General features: G+C 37.2%; 1 protein-coding gene across 2 annotated transcripts in view; it reads right to left on the reverse strand.

The window, feature by feature from the left end:
- LOC149709904 (uncharacterized) overlaps window positions 1-16,958 on the reverse strand; it is a 380,702-nt gene that overhangs the window by 149,472 nt on the left and 214,272 nt on the right. For both annotated transcript variants that reach the window (XM_089858152.1, XM_089858151.1), the window contains exon 7: window positions 9,559-10,064. In XM_089858152.1, the coding sequence (XP_089714278.1) occupies window positions 9,559-10,064 (506 nt within the window). The remainder of the gene's footprint in view (window positions 1-9,558; window positions 10,065-16,958) is intronic.

Below are 16,958 nucleotides of genomic sequence, written 5' to 3' on the forward strand. Positions count from 1 at the left end.
GAGGAAAAGGAGCTCTCGTATACCCCTCAATCCCAAGCTTAAAATGCAACACGCTCCAAAGATACGGCGGATTTACAACATACCATTAAAGCTCATAGAGATAAAGTAGATCGCGTATTCTCAAGATGGATAAATAGATTATATAAGTGTTCGCATATACTGCATAAATTGAGATATCAAATTTTGAACATGACTGTTGTTTATATTTAATATGTTTATGTATATTTTCCCGCGGTATTATAGCGATGAAACCCAAAAAGGATTAGCTGTATATGAAATTTATCAGAATTTTAATATTATTAAAGGGCTAGTATAATTTAAAGTGCACTTTTCAAAATTTAATTTAAAGAGGTAGAGGGTATTTTTCTCTTTCAAATAAGACAAATTTCGTTAAAATCGGTTAAGATTTCATCAAGATACAAATATTTGGATAAAACGCGATATTCAAAATGAGCGGGAAATATCTTCATTTCCCCTAACTACGTCATAATTACGTAAGAGGTTGGCTCACGCGCGAGCTCTCGCGAGTCACGTGATAATTGCGCAACTACAGCAAACGGACGCCTGTTTGAAATATCAATTAAGGTTTTCACGAGAGGGCAGTTCGTGTAGGGTCAGTTTGGTTATCGCTTACCACGTGATACGAAATAACCAATTAAGTTAACCCTTTCTCTCATTGCGTTACTTAAGAATCATGATTGCCAGTCTAAAAGCGGTTTACAAATACAATTCCTATCATTTTCTAATCGTCCCTGCTTCGATTTAAACGTCAAAATTTCATCCACTTTAAATAGATAAATACAGAGAATAAGCTAGAATAGACAAGATTCGGTTGGCATCTCCTTCTATTGGTATTTTCTGAAGGAAGGGACGCTGTACATAGTCTTTTGACCGGCGCCTTGCCGCCATAAAGCCCATCCAAAGTTCCAGCCAGTTTCTTCCCTCGATAACAATCATTATGGAAATGAGAGAGTGTTTGGCCAAGGCCCAGCCAGCTCCATGGCTCGTCACTCGTGATGGCGTGGTATGTTTTGAGGATGGGCCTGCGTTACCCAAGATACCGCGCGCCAAGCCAACGAAACAGATTATTCGGTAAAAGGAGGCCAACGAGAAACGCCTGCCCAGAAAAGATGGACCCCCCCCCCAACTACCCCCTAACCCTCGTCTATACAATCCTAAAAAATGAAAGCCCCAAAGAGCTTCAAAATTCAATGGATACTTAACAGTACAAATTAAATTTTTTTTTAAAAAATTAAAATTGCAACAAAATTTTCAGATTGAAATTCTTTGACTTTTCCAAATTTTTTTTCACGTAAACTTCCCTGATATTTTAGGACAAAAGTGGTCAATGTTAACCTCAAATTTTTAATATTATTTTTATAAACAAGTCAATTTTTCAGGTTATGTTTTAAAACGTTCAATGTTGAAAGTTTTGTAAGTCCAAGAAAATTGAGTTCGCTGACTTTGTTAAAAAATTCCCCAATTATTTTTGTTTTAAAAAATTCCCCAAGATTTTTGTTTTAAAAAATTCCCCAAGATTTTTGTTTTAAAAAATTCCCCAAGATTTTTGTTTTAAAAAATCCCCCAAGATTTTTGTTTTAAAAAATTCCCCAAGATTTTTGTTTTAAAAAATTCCCCAAGATTTTTGTTTTAAAAAATTCCCCAAGATTTTTGTTTTAAAAAATTCCCCAAGATTTTTGTTTTAAAAAATTCCCCAAGATTTTTGTTTTAAAAAATTCCCCAAGATTTTTGTTTTAAAAAAATTCCCTAAGATTTTTTGTTTTAAAAAATTAACTAAGATTTTTGTTTTAAAAAATTAACTAAGATTTTTGTTTTAAAAAATTAACTAAGATTTTTGTTTTAAAAAAATTCCCTAATATTTTTGTTTTAAAAAATTCTATGACATTTTTGTTTAAATTCCCTGACATTTATGATCAAATTTCTCTGACAATATCAACCTCTCTACAAAACATAGGCGTTATAAATATTGAAATTTAGTGTCTTTAAGTATCTCTTTAAGCGCTGTAGAAAGCGAGAGATTCTGGGAAAGTTGGTATTCCGGGATTCACTGAGGCGTCGCATCCTTCGGGTCGATGCGTTTCTAGAGAAACGTTTTCTCTTCAGGTCCGAGAGCAAGCGAGAGTTGGGGGCTTCAGCTTCAGCTATTTTTCATTTCACCCCCTCGGCCCCCTCCCGCCCCCACCTTCTTAAGCCCAACGATCTCTTCCCACCTCCCATAATAGACTTATTCTCTCTCTTGATTCTTGAAATATCTTTTCTAACAACGTCTTGAATTTCATCTCCAATATTTCAACCCAAGCGATATAAAATTTTTGAAAGTGTAGGCCTATATAAAAATTTCAAGATTAAAGTGATTTATTTTGATTGGATTAAGTTTCGGATTTTATTTTTCATTTCCAAATGTTTTAAATATTTAAAATACGATCTATTATATTCACTAATCATGTGATTATCAATTATTAAATCGTGCCAAATAAATTTAACAATTGAAACCAAGGCTTAACGAATATTAATGTATTCAAAAAACACGTGACTTTACAGCGCGTGAATAATTTTATTTAAAATTATTTTAACCCCTATAAGCGTGTTTTGCTGCGAGCATTGGTGTTAAGCGTGGTAAACAGTTCTACAGGGGCTGGTAGGAAAAGCATTACAAAACAAACCCCTGAATGTTCGCTTACCCCTAATGCGTCACTTTTTTTATATTATAAAAATAAATATATTAATAAATAAAAATATACACCAAAGCTAATTTTTAATAGATAAAATAGTTATAATATTTTAACTAACATCACAAATATCGACTAATTTTAGCATTACCGCAATAATACTTAGTATTATTAATTTTCACTCGGTGGTCATTTACAAATCACGTGGGGTACACCGATTTTGACCAATACAAGAGACGATAATGAAACGGACATTATAAAGAAGGAAATAAAGAAGTACCTTAGAAACTGCGCGAAGCAATTTAAGTCGCTATCTAGGTGATGGTCCGAGAAAAAAAGTGACCCATAAGGTTTTGGGTGTTGCCCTCTCCCACCTCGCTCCGCTCCCCATTGGTCTTCCACGCAGCTTTACTAAAGTCACGCTTGTGAAACTATAAAATGGGAGGTAGAGAGAGAGAGTATGAAAGGCATTTTCGATTGGGGTGCAAGAAGAGAAGAAGAAAAAAAACGCCATTTACAGGGAGTCAGGTCGAAGAGACCATTACACTTATTTCCCAGGTGTCAATAAAGACTACGAAAGGTTTTTCGCTGGAAAATTGTTTAGAGTATATAGAAAAACAGACCTATTTCTTTTTTTTCTTTATATAATTTTTTTCAACTCGAGTATATATGTCGAATGGTATGTTGCTATAGTACAATGGATATATATTAAATTTGAAGTTCATAATACGAAGTACGAGTAGAAAAACAAAATGCTTTCGAATTTCTACATTCATTTCGAAATGCCACGAGCTTCGAGTTTGAGAATACATTAATAATATTCCTTAAGCCTTGGCTTCATTTTTGAAATTCTGCAAGCGCTTTGAAAAATTGTAAGACTGTATGTGGAGCAGCTAAAGACGTTCGAAATGGCATGAAACCACACGGACCAAATTTGCAAGGTGGACTGCATGCTAACTCTCAAGCCCTATCCAATGTCTTTGCTTTCCAGATACTGGTCGCCTTAACCCTAAATTAAGCAGACGATACTGAAAAGAGTCTATTCGTAATTTAAAATTCTCTAAGCCTTGATTTCAATTTTGAATTCCACGTGCTTCAGAACTTATTGCACGTGATCAGCTAGAAAATAAAACGTTGAAGGATAATTTTCCAAGAACCTAAATTTAATCAACACCCTTTTAATTCTAATTAATAAAAAATGAGATCAATCGAGGGGATAACCACTACCAGATAATAACCAAACCAAACCCCAGGCGCTCTGTAGTCTGAATACAATATATTAGCAATATACCTACTTATTCGCCAATCAAGGTGGAAACGATAGAAAATGGGAGAGGGAGGAAAAAAAGTGAACGAAGATTTTGCAACCGAAAAAATCTTCAGGAGAAATAAAAAAATCCCGAACAACTATATATATAAAAGGGGGTTTTGACGGGAGGGGGGGTCTACGATATTGCCAGCAAATCGTTATAGAATGGGGGATCGATAGAGCGACTAGGGAGTGAGATGAAGAAGAAAAAACGGAGGAGCAAGAGGAGAGAGAGAGAGAGAGAGAGTTGATGGGGGATGGAGACCATGGGAAAAGAAAAAACGGAAAGCTGACCTTAAAGGAACGGTGAAAAGGAAAAATCGAGGGATCTTTTTTTTTTAAAAAATCGATTCTTCTACTAATTACTAGACTAATCTGCATAGTGAAACATCCAGGAAATATTTAAGAACGATTTTAAAATTCAAATTAGTTCAAAGAGATTTCATAGATAATTTTAAATTAGCACCTCCGACCAATCGCATAACTCTATTCCTTCTTTTTAACAAAATTCACGTGGGGCTCTCTTTATCTCGCGCCATGATTGACGTCACAGCGCGCAATTTTAATCAAATCTCGTGTGCAAAATTTCATTCGACATGAAACGTGCCCACGTGATTTTTGTTAATAAGAAACCAGGGAGTTATGCGATTGGTCGCAGGTGTTAATTTCAAATAATCTATTTGAATTTTAAAATCATTCGAAGATATTTCCAGGATATTTCAGCGTATTGACAACGAATAGATCTTATAATTAGTATAGAAGAATCGATAAAAAAAAACCAATTCACTCGATTTAAGTATTTCACTGTCCCTTTAAGCGGAACCTCCCACGCGTGTACGAAAAGCTTCCCCCTTCGCTATCAGCTAAGCCTCGTCCAAGGCGTATCTTGAGCTCCCTTGGCGTAAAAATGAAAGAAAAAGCTCACCGAAAAGAAACCGTTTGGGAAAAAATATCTCCTCCACTTTCGCTTCCTCGTGTTTATGATATCTTACAAGACTTATATTCAGCTAGAAAAACTCCAACCAAAAGAAGAAAGAGGTGGTGGAGGAGGTTGGGAGATGGACGTAAACAAGAAATACACACCCGCCTCTCAACACAACCCAAGAAGAAAAAAAAAAAAAGAAATTTCCACCTTATACCTTATTTTTATTTTACCCCAGTTTTTTCTTTCCTTCCGAAAAAAAAGGATACCGTAAAGAACTAGGGATATGCTAGTATTTCTGGGGGGAAGATACGATTGCGTCATAACTTGGCGGAAATCGGGATTTGATAACGCGTACGTGTAGAACTCTACAACAGGGTTCGTACGAAATTTTTACTTTCAAAATCCCTGACTTTTCCAGGTTATCCCAGACCAAATTTTTACTTCCAAAATCCCTGACTTTTCCAGGTTATCCCTGACCAAATTTTGGCAATATCCCTGACCATTTTAAGGTGTTTACCCGAGTCAACTTCATCACAACAGGCTCATATTTAGCATTGGTCGAAGCATGGTTTGATATACCAAACGAAATCTCTGACATATCCCTGACATTTTAGGAATTTTTTTTAAATCCCTGACTTTTGCTCCTATTTTCCATATTCCTGACTTATCCAGGTTTTCCAGGTTATCCAGGCTCCGTACGAACCCTGTACAAGGTTATTCATTATCTCGTGAATTGACCGTTCTGTAGTTTGGATGGCGCGAGAAATTGAACACGTGACCTTTTCAATTTGAATTTTCAAATTAGGCTTAAGGTTGTTTACAAAATTGCGACGTTAAGCCTTGCTTTATCCTTAATTAACTAATTAATTAACTTCTTTGGTTAGTTAACTCAAAAACAAAACCTCCTTACATACTGCCAGCCTGACTTCCTACAAATCACATCCATTTGCATTTGGTTTAATCCTTACGATGCAAACCATTACGTATTAATCCGCCACAGATCCCATTAAGACGCTAGAGAGACAAGAATAGAACATCTGATCTGGTGTGTATATATTCTCATACTGTTGATCATCGATTTCCCGGGGATCTAAAAGGAGCTTGATCCCTGATGTCCCCGTCCCTGTCGGATACATTTATTGTAATAGGCCAGCAAACCACCCAAGGAAAGGAAGGAACCAAAATATCCAATCGCCCCCTCTGGTTTTTTCTCCCCGCTCTCTCTGTTAAGCCTAATCTCGCGCAGAGATCCAAATGTAACTATAGCTCGACCCACGCCCATTTCTTTAGCTGGCGTCTGCTCTTCTTATTTTCCAGATCATCTTCTTCCTACTCCTTCTTCTTAAGATCCGAATCGAATTGAACCGGAGGAATGAAGTTAATCGAGGGATAAGAGATAATTCAGTCATATAAGCAAGAATAGGAAATATAGCTTTGATACTTATTGAATGGGTGAACGCGAATACAGAATTACAGATAAGAAGCTCTATTATTCGCGGAGGGAATTTAATGAACCGAGACTGATTCTACTCTCTTTTTTTCTCTCTCTCTCACTCTCTCTCTCTCGGAGGTTCCCCCCATCTTTTCTGCAATTCGGACATACGTTAACGGAAAGCCATTCCTATCTCTTTAGCGTTTGATTTTTGTTCACCCGGCATCCGATTCGCGATTTAACCTTTGATTTAACCACTAATAGTATCATAAGTTAAATACATTCTCCTATAAGTTCACGAAAATCTCCTTAATTCTGTTTGAGACACGTGTAGGTTTCGAGTCTGTCAGATATTGTAACAAGTGTTATTCTTCTTTAGTGCGATTGAAACATGCGTTGTCGAATTGGTTAAAATTCTCTAAAGGTATAATTGGTCGAATGGCTTTCGGTACAATGAGACTATCCAGGTTTTACCTTCGTACATAAATTGAAAAATTGTTTAGACATTTGTTTTCATAAAAATAGACTCGTGACAAAATACCAGACATCTTTAAATGATTCACTCTGCTTAGCAGCTATCACGAGGAATTATGGGAGAGAAGTTTCCAATGAAATATGAAACTTAAAACCTACTTACTCCTTAAGCCTTTGTCAAAACATATTACTCTTGTATACTTTAAGTGACATTTAGAGATTTAATTACAACATATAATCAAATATATATTTTAATTCCAATGCTATTTCAAGCGTACTTTAATCTAAATCAGGTTTGCAAAAAAGTTGAATAACCTTTAACCTTTCAAACTATTTTTAGAGTTCACTGATTAAAGGGTGTGGTTCCTTTTTTTTAATTTTTTTTTTTTTTTTTACTTCTCTTTCTTTTTACTTTCCCCTATATACCGTTCCCAAGTATAACCCGTTAGTGATGTCAAGATATTAACGTCATACATAGCGATTAGTGAACCACGGATGTGAGAAACTGAGAAAATGGAAAAGACAGACTCTTAAGATGGGAAAACCTCCATAAAAAAAAACCGCCAAAAAAAAAAAAAAACCTCTACTCTCAGTGTGTGGAAAGAACGATAAAAAACAGTTTGAAGTAAGGGTGGGGATATAAGATTCTCTCTCTCGCTCCTCTTCTGACAGATCTTAGTTTAATGCCTACTGTCACGTGATCGTGTCAAGGGAAGCGCGAGAGGGACTCCCACCAATCCCTAAGACCATTCATCAAAGCGGGGTGTATTGCCTTTCCTACCAGTCCTCCACCCATGCCACTATCCCCCCTAGCGTATCAACATCCCGGAGCTGTTATAAGGACGAGCCAAGGCTTAACTTTCCAAAGCACCCCTTTCCCTTTTTTTGCCCAACTTCGCCCCACCTAAAACTATCTTCTGCCACAGGATTCTGGGAAAAAAAAAGAAAAATGTAAAAAATGGATATGGCTTCGATCACTTACTCGGTGGAAAAGGGAGGGGTATGAAACGAGGGTGGAATTATTTTCATTTGGGTTTCTTTAAGCCTAATTTTTGAATTATATTTGAAGTTACTAGGCCTAATTTGTCATTATTATTACACATAACTCAGTTTTCGAGGTTTCAAATCATACTGCTAAGCCTAACTCGAAAGTTTTCAAAGTTTCGAATCATGCTGTTAAGCGTAACTCGAAAGGTTTTCAAGATTTCAAATCATACTGCTAAGCCAAACTCGAAAGGTTTTCAAGATTTCAAACCATACTGCTAAGCCTAACTCGAAAGGTTTTCAAGATTTCAAATCATACTGCTAAGCCTAACTCGAAAGGTTTTCAAGATTTCAAATCATACTGCTAAGCCTAACTCGAAAGATTTTCAAGATTTCAAATCATACGGCTAAGCCTAACTCGAAAGATTTTCAAGATTTCAAATCATACGGCTAAGTCTAACTCGAAAGATTTTCAAAATTTCAAATCAAACTGCTAAGCCTAACTAGTAAAGGATTCAATTCAAACACTTAACCCTAACTATTACCTAACACGAATAAGTAATTTTCAATTCCGATTCAATGGATGCTAAGCCTAAATTTTCAAACCAGGGATGATCCCTGGAAGATAAATTAATTTGAATTTTCAATTACGGTTCTCCAACAAAAGAAGAATCTATATCTACTTAATTTACGTTGTAAGAAATCGGGAGATGTTTTTATATTTCAAAACAAGCCCCAAATTTGTCCGTACATATATAAGAGTAAAAAATTTATATTTCCGAAAATTCGTTTTCGTGGATTGTTCTCGGTATAGGATAAGTTAAAATAAATTGCTTTTCTTTAGAGTATAAGAAATTTTTTGAAGGAAGAGAATGACGGAGGGGGGGGGGAAGATAGAAAAAATGAAATACGATAAAAAAAAATCCCCGTAAAACGTCTTCTATTCCTATATATACGCTTTAGAAAATTCGTTGAATAGCTTTCTATTCAATTTAATCTATATAAAAGAAAGTCCACACTAAACCCCCCTTACTCTGAAAAACGATTTCGAACCATGCCAGAGATAAAGACCGCCAAAAGATGTCTCTTATAAAAATGTCGGATACAAGGATACAACAACCTCCCATTGACATATAGAACTTACTTTCCTAGGGGGGGGGGGAGAAAGTCGTGGTTCAATATTGTACTCTTAAGGTCGAAGTTCAAGTTCGCTCACTGAGCTAAGCCTACTTTTAAAGATCATACGTTTAAGAAGAATGCTGGCTAACACCGTCTTCAAGGGAAGATTTTTAAGACTAATGTTAAGCCTAATTCAAGAACTATACATCGAAAGTTCAAAGGTCAGCTTTTCAATTCTGAAGTTTAACTTTGCTCACTGCGTTAAGCCTAAAACAGACACGTTTAAGAAGAATTCTAGCCAACGCCGCCTTCGAGGAAATTTTTTAAGACTAATGTTAAGCCTAATTCAAGAACTATACATCGAAAGTTCAAAGGTCAACCCTTTCTTCTGTATTATCAGAAATGTTTCCAAATCTAAAGTTTAACTTTGCTCACTACGTTAAGCGTATACAATCCAGAAATATTTCTCAAGAATGTTCCTAACCCTTTCTTAAATTTGAACTGGAAAGGTTGACGACTTCTCATCGAAAAACCGCCAATAACTAATGGGTTAAACTCCTTGTGGTAACACCGCCGCATATATATTTGATTGGGTATACAAAGTTCAAAATAACCCGACACTCACCAGACTGGTTGTCTCTCTATTGATCCTCCGAAGTTCCTCATCGTCTCGAACGTCTGTCGCCCTCTTGTCGAGCAATTCCTTTCCAGAATCTTCTTGGTCAATATTAAACAGTCTCCATCGGATCCTTAGCTCACCTCCGGAGGTACCATAGCTCAGTGTCTTTGACGCCCTCGATGTCGCCTTCGGGAATCTTGCCACCAGGTCATAGGGGGTTTTGGTATACAGTAGAATCGTCGTTGAAGATTCGGAATCAAGCTCGGAGTCATTCGGGTTTGCTGTTGTAGCTACGCCAGAGGCAAATTGGAACTCGGGCAGGGTGGGAACGCATTTGGGCGTAGTCCCGTTTCTCGACGGCGATGGTGGTGGCAGTGGTGGTGGTTCCGCAGTCAAGAGAATATCCCCGAGGGACAATAGTCCCCGAGTGACTGTCACCTTTCGAGGGGCCAAACTCGACTTCCATCCAAAGCGACCGAGCTCTCCAGCGCCTCGAGACCATAGACAGGCGTCTAAAAGAGAGAAGAGAAAAACACCATTATAAGAGGGTATTAGACAATGTACAAGTTTGCGTTTTGGGTGTGGTCCACCTTTTATAGCTTTTTTTAGGGTACAAGAGCGAACGTAGGTACACGCGTGCCGCACGTTCGTTTGCGCGAGATGTTAGTATGTACATGGAAGGGTGGAATCTATATAGCGTCGCGAGTACATGGAAAATGTTATAAGGGTAATATACAATGTGACCCATGCAGGCCAACAAATTACGATATGAAACGACGACCTTTTCATATCAAGGGCCTTGTTCAGACTGATTATGAAAAAAAGGGTTGTTCTAGACTATTTTCCCCATCTAAAGATTTTGGTCTGTTTCCAATGAAGGATCTTTTTTTGCCGTTACCCCAGTGTTGCCAGGCCGTTTGTGAGTCAAGAGATTGAAGTGAGAAAGACTAGCAGCTAGTTCAGTTTGACTCAGTACTTGGCCAACTTGACTCACACAGGGGCTGGAAAATTATCACCAATTTAATTAAGGGTTCATCCCTAAAACACCCATAAAATCATAACTCTATTTGAAACAGTGTCGCTTGTTGCAAACAAAATGGAATGGAGATAGAAGTTACATTTTCGACTCAAAATTGATTTCCCAAAGAACATCCCCCTTAATTTATGCCACACTTAACTTAAAACATAAACTTATGGTGTAAAGAAGAAAACAACGATGTTCAGTAAGAAGTAAACAACGTGAACTATAAAAACCCTGCAACACCACCAAAAACTCAGTTCGGAGGACCAAAACAAAGGCGTGGTCAGGTCAACTAGAGAGCAATATATAAACCCTTTTTACATTCCCTTTAGGTCCATATAAATTTTATAGGAGCTTGGCACGTTTTCTTCTTTTCCAAGTATTGATGTTAAAGTACAGGGGTCCCAGTCGGGGACCCACGAAAAAGAGGATACTCCCTAGCGCTATCTCATTTGTCAGAGAGAGAAAAGTTCCAGTCCCTTTTAATTCAACCGGAATATTCCATAAACGAAATTAGATTCTACGCCACACTCCAACACGAATCTTCACGGTATATTCCAAATGAAACGGACCCTAACATAAACTCGGGCGTTCCCTGCGATAAGCAGGAGTTCAACTCGAGAGGTCGGATATATGTAGAAAATATACGTAAAATTTGTAATAAAAATAATCTAATTTACTTCATGTGAAGCGCCATCTACCATGGTAATTGAAATTTTTAAATTTAATATATCGAAAAATTTTATAATTCAGGATGTTTCTGAAGGGTCTATCAGAAATTAACTTTTTGAGTCTAAAATGTGAAACTTCTAATGACATTTTGAACACAGTTTTTGAGTTACGTTTGTGGTGTTTTATGGATAACCCCTTAATTAAATTAGAATTGCCCTTCAGTTTCTCGTGTTAACTTAAAGGGGTCATCCGTAAAACTCTCCAAACATAATCGAAATCTAAATAAAAGTTATGGTAAAATTTCGCAACTGGTCCACCCCTCGTTGGAGCCTTTAGTTTCTCTGACAAATAAGATTGTCAACTCTTTCCTTCGGTCCTAGACTCATACCATAAACCTAGCTACTTCCTGTTGCACGCGAGATCTAATGAGCTAATACAGCGATCTTAGGGGAAAGTGCAAAACCAGGTAGATAAGTAACCAACTATTATACCTTAGCACTCATTAAATCATACGTAACATAACCATAGAAGGTATAATACAAAAGAATGTGTTTTTTCTCTTGCCTAGAAAGCACGTACTGTCGTCTGTCGTCTCATAATTCGGGTCTAATACTAATACTAAGCCTTGGCGTGAAACCCCCACGACATTGTTAGTTGACAATATAAGATGAAGATGCGATGGGTGTTTCCTTCCTTTAATAGTACTCCCAAGTGACAATGACTTGGGAGTATAGAAAAAGGGAGTTGCAGCATCTTTGACCAAACATTGTTCTAGAGCTCGACCAGCTCGAGTCCTTTCTACCCCCTTCCACTAACAATAATGAAGGGTACAGTCATCAATATTGCATAGCTACGAAACACTTTTTGTCATAATAAGAAACATATGGGCGGCGCCCTTCTGGACAGAGAGACCATTAACTAGAAGTATATTAAGAGGAACTAAGGCCTAACTTTAAATTATAGACTTCTAATTTTGCTTCAGCCTTTTTTAGTAGTTTCATAGAAAGGTATAAGAGCACTTGACTACGGGCTATCTTTACTTTTCATGTTTGAACAAAGATAAGAAAATATAAAAGGTTTTGTTTGAGAATCTACTCGACACAGTCGCCAAGGCTATAATTACATTCAGAAATTAAAACCTTATGTTATTTTTCGTTGATCGCCAGTTCAAACCAGTTCTCCGTAAGTTACCAACCAAAACCACTGGAAAAGGCAACGTAACAATAATAAATTTTTCGAATTTAACCCTATTGTTTTTTAAAAAAATGACGTAGTTAAGCCTACTTTTGAAATGACGCAGTTAAGCCTATTTTTTCGAAATGACGTCAACCGCACGAAGTTACATAACATTAAGTAGAAAGAAAGAAAATAAGGGTTTCGGGTTACAAATCTGTTTAATCTCGTGACAATGAAAAGAAGGGTCTTTTGATGTGGTAAAAGGAGAAAGGGTTTTAGATTAGCCCTTGGTCTGAAATACTGAATACACTGCTGCACCTCGCTAAAAGCGCAGCTCACACTAGCTCTTAAGACACCAAAAAGAATCCCATGGGGCATCAACGCAAGCTCGAAAAACGTACGGTGTGTGTACCAGTCTTATTAGAGAAAGGAAAATGAAAGAGAGTATATTGAATGAGAAGAGAAACATCTGCCACACTCAAGCTAGCTCTTGACGAGCTCTTCTCATAACCCTCTCCGCTCCTATAGTGTCGAATTTCAGACTATACCAGGCGAAAGAAAGAGTTGTCTGCAAGAAATTCTAACCAATTTTCACACCTGCGTAACCCTGATAAACACATACATATACAGCCACAGCAAAGGCTTAGTTATTAACCCTTGGTCTACAATTTTTCGACTACGTTTTTCGCCAAAAAAGTTAATTACCTCTAAGCCTAGACTGATAAAGTTTTACAGTATAGCAAATTCGGAAAAATTCCAAAGAAAGTAAAACGAAAACGTTGTAGATGGTTTCTTTCGTTCAATTTAGGCCTAATGAAGCTGAAAAACCAAACCTCAATCTCCCTACTCTTCTTTTAACCAAGGCCTAAAATTCAACCCATAGCATAGAAAAAAAGAGCAAAAACACCGCATGAATGAGAAACTAACCAATGACCAACGTTTCTGAAGAAGCAATGAAACAAAACTAGACATTTAACCAAAAACCGTTATACTAACCAAGGCTTAGCGAAACGTAGTACCGAATTGGTTTCACTTGAATAAACTAAACGCTTACGATACTGAAATATTCTTATCATGGTCCTGTTTTCCAGGGGCTCGAAGAATCTATCTCGTTTGCAAGGAAAAAAGAAAACAGATGGTTTCTATGGTTTTCCTTAAGGCATAAAGCCATGGCTTAACGATCCAACCTCAAAAAAGCGCAGGGGAAAAAATGGAACCTACGTTAAAAGCAATCAAGTATGACTTGACTCGGACGGTTTTATATTAAACGGGAGAGGGGGGTACGAAATGGCGGGAGAATTGGTACAAATCCCCCTAAAAATTCATTCTAAAAAGATTCCAAAAGGAAGAAAATGAATTATTACTTCTAGTTTTTCCGAGAGACCGAAAAGTTTTAGAAGAACCAATTTAGTTGGTTTTTGGCTCTTTTCTGTGGACAATTTTTTATCTTTATGTAAAAGCGCATTACTTTTTATACGTGACTTAAAACATTTCCCCCTCAAAAATGCAGCCGCTATATCCTTAAAATTTTATTTTCGCTTCCAGAAATAAAATATTCAGAAATATTTATATCTAGATTTCCTTAAATTTCTTTAAAGCAATATTACATTTTTTTATGAAACTGTTCGTCTAGACTACTAGGAAACATTTAAGTATAAATTTCTTGGCGATGCAAATTATTGGTATGATATTGGAAAAACAAGATAAGCTAAAATTGTACGAATTAAACCCACGCAGAGTTCGCTACTTCAAGTGAAATAAGTATATTTATCCTATTGATATTGATTGAAAACTCAACAAATTTAATATGAAAGAACTTTAGTTGCCTAAACAACATCAATAATAACCTAAAATAAATACTTCACAAACAAACCCCCTGCAGAGATAAAACATAAAAATAAGCCTGGAAAAACATTTTAAAAATACCAAACCAAAAGAACTAAACAAAACGATCGGAGGGCAGGCAACGCTAGACACCTCTTCCATAGGCGCATGTAGATTTTCAACTAGATTACTTCAACACAAAAGAGATGACGTTAAACAGTTGAAAACGCTTTTCGACCCACCCAAAAGCGTAGGCTCCTCCGTACTTTCACTCTTAATAAGTTACTCTCCTGGTGGTGTATAGCAAGGGCCCGGCGTTCCAACATCTCTTCCCCATCATCCCCCGGTAAATCTGGTAAAGCAAGTATATATATAGAGATGGCGGAAACCGGTGGCCCAAAAGTAGTCTAAAAGGCATTACTCTCTATTATCGATATTCCCATCGCAGTGTTTAACCCCAATCTGGGCTGCAAAGTAACCCCTCCCCCCACCCCAGTCCTATCTTTTATGGGAGGGGGCGCGCGTGAATTCAACTTGTTTCTCTCTCTCTCTCTAGAGCGGGCTTCAATTTGTGATCCGGGAAGCGCAAGAGCAGCTAGGGATGGAGAACAGAGAAAGGTATAGATGGAGAGAGAAAGCCAGGTTTTTGGGACGTAACGCGGAGGAGAGGATCGAGAGGATGAGGATGAGAGAGAGAGAGAAAGGGCTAAGCCTTGGCCAGGGTTCCCGTCCATCTTCTTTAGGCGGATAAAACCAGCGGTAATGTTAAAGCGTAGCGACAGACTGCTGACTTTTGGAAAGCTCCCGATTTTCTCCGCTTCCCTTCGCTTCGGCTAGATTCCCATCCCTCTCAAAATTTTCTAGCCGTTCTTGCTGGTATACCCATCTTCTAATGGAATTGCGCTAGAGAAAACGTACGTCAGCTTAAGCTGGAATTGATTTTTTAACGCATTTCGTCCAGGGTCTTTATATTCAACCTTAGAATGTACCAAATTTCCTATTTACTCTGAAGGCATTTTTAGTCCTATCTAAGAATGCGTAGGTCTTTTCTCGGTCTGTCCATGGGTCTTAACGATCCAAATTGTAAATATCCATTACCCGAAGTACAAAATACTAAAATAAATGTTTAACCCTTTCAAATTTCAATTCGAAATAGCGTTATCCTGACTAAGAAGGACACGTGGTAGGTAATACATGTCACGTGATTTCGTGTACAGTTGCAGAAAGAAACAATTATAGGAATTCACTTTTCCAGTTGCTGAATCGAATTAGACTTAAGCAACTTCTAATTGACCTTCGAACTTTACAAGGTAGGTTTCAACTATTTAATTGAAAGCCAGGTAAAAATAAGGAAAAGGTGTACGTACGGGTATAAATTCCTTAAGTCCTTAAATTGCTAAGCCTTTGATACTAAGGAAATGCTTAGAGAATTACATTAACTTCCTTTAAAGGCATACGAGAGTGAAATAGGAGTCGAAAAGAAGGTAAAAATAGCGAAAAATAGCCATTATACAAGAGAAAGGCTGGCTGGCTGCACGCAGTTTTCTCCGGGTTTTCTTTAAGCCCCTAATGCTACCTATAGCTCACCTTAACTTTCAAAGTCACTTGAGACTGTTATTAAAGGCTGGGACTACCTTTGTAACTCCCTTACCTAAGTCTCCAGGTAAGTTTTATTTGCGTGTATCTAGGTTTCTTAGAGAGAGAGAGGTGAGTGCAGGACGGGGGGCGGGCTATTGGGTTTGATTTTCTTTCTCTTTTCAGACAAAAGAAGGAAGATTCTGTATAGAAAGAGGAAGAGATCTTAACCGAGAAGAGAATCGACAAGCGAAATCAATACACACACAGCACCAGATTATACGCCCAACCAAACCATTTCGAATACTCCCGTAACCTATACTCTTTCAGCAGCTTCGCTTTCAACCCGCTCCCCCCTTCCGAAATGTAGTGTAATCGATTAAGAACGAAACAATGATCAGATTCAGAAAAAAATATAAATTAACTAACGACTCTGAGTGGGCTAGTTTATGATTGTGGATATTTCAAATTAATCCTTAAGTGTATACTTCAACTTATTCAGACATCGTTAATTTTCTTGGACCAGTTTATATTAAAGTTCATGATTCGTAAAGTTTGTCCAAAAAGGGGTGGACCGAAGAATGGTGACATGGGTATAGTTTTCGATACTTTTCCGGTGGTCAGTTTTGATTTCAACCAAAATTGCACATAAGTTATTAAAATAAAACAATTAATGTACAAAATTTCAGGCAAATTCGGTTTAATTATACTCTAGCCTAGTTAAAACTTGTATTTATTTCAACTTATGAACCTTCGATGTTTACGACATTATTATACTTTAATTCAGTCAGATTTCTAAATACTATTTAAATCAGTTCAGTTCTTACCATCTTTCTCGGCAAAACAGAGGGGAATAGCGTTTTCATAATGATCCCTAACAAACAAACAGGCAAGCAAAATGGAGAAAAGAGAAGAAAGTCGCCATGCAGGATATTCATTCATTCATTCCTTGTTCATCATAATATAATTAACGCGGCTTAATCAAGGAAAGATGAGAAGGAAAAGGGTAAAGGTAAGAAAAAGGAACAACTTCAGCCTTTCTTCTCATTAACTCAACGGACATTGAACAACACTTCTTATATCAAAAAACAGAAGGGAAGAAGAAGAGTTTGGAAATAAGGTTCACTAGTACTTTCTC

The sequence above is a fragment of the Phalangium opilio genome, unplaced genomic scaffold (assembly GCF_054372755.1).
Source record: "Phalangium opilio isolate 3A_F unplaced genomic scaffold, DU_Popi_V2 ptg000011l_1, whole genome shotgun sequence".
Taxonomy (NCBI): Eukaryota; Metazoa; Arthropoda; class Arachnida; order Opiliones; family Phalangiidae; genus Phalangium; species Phalangium opilio.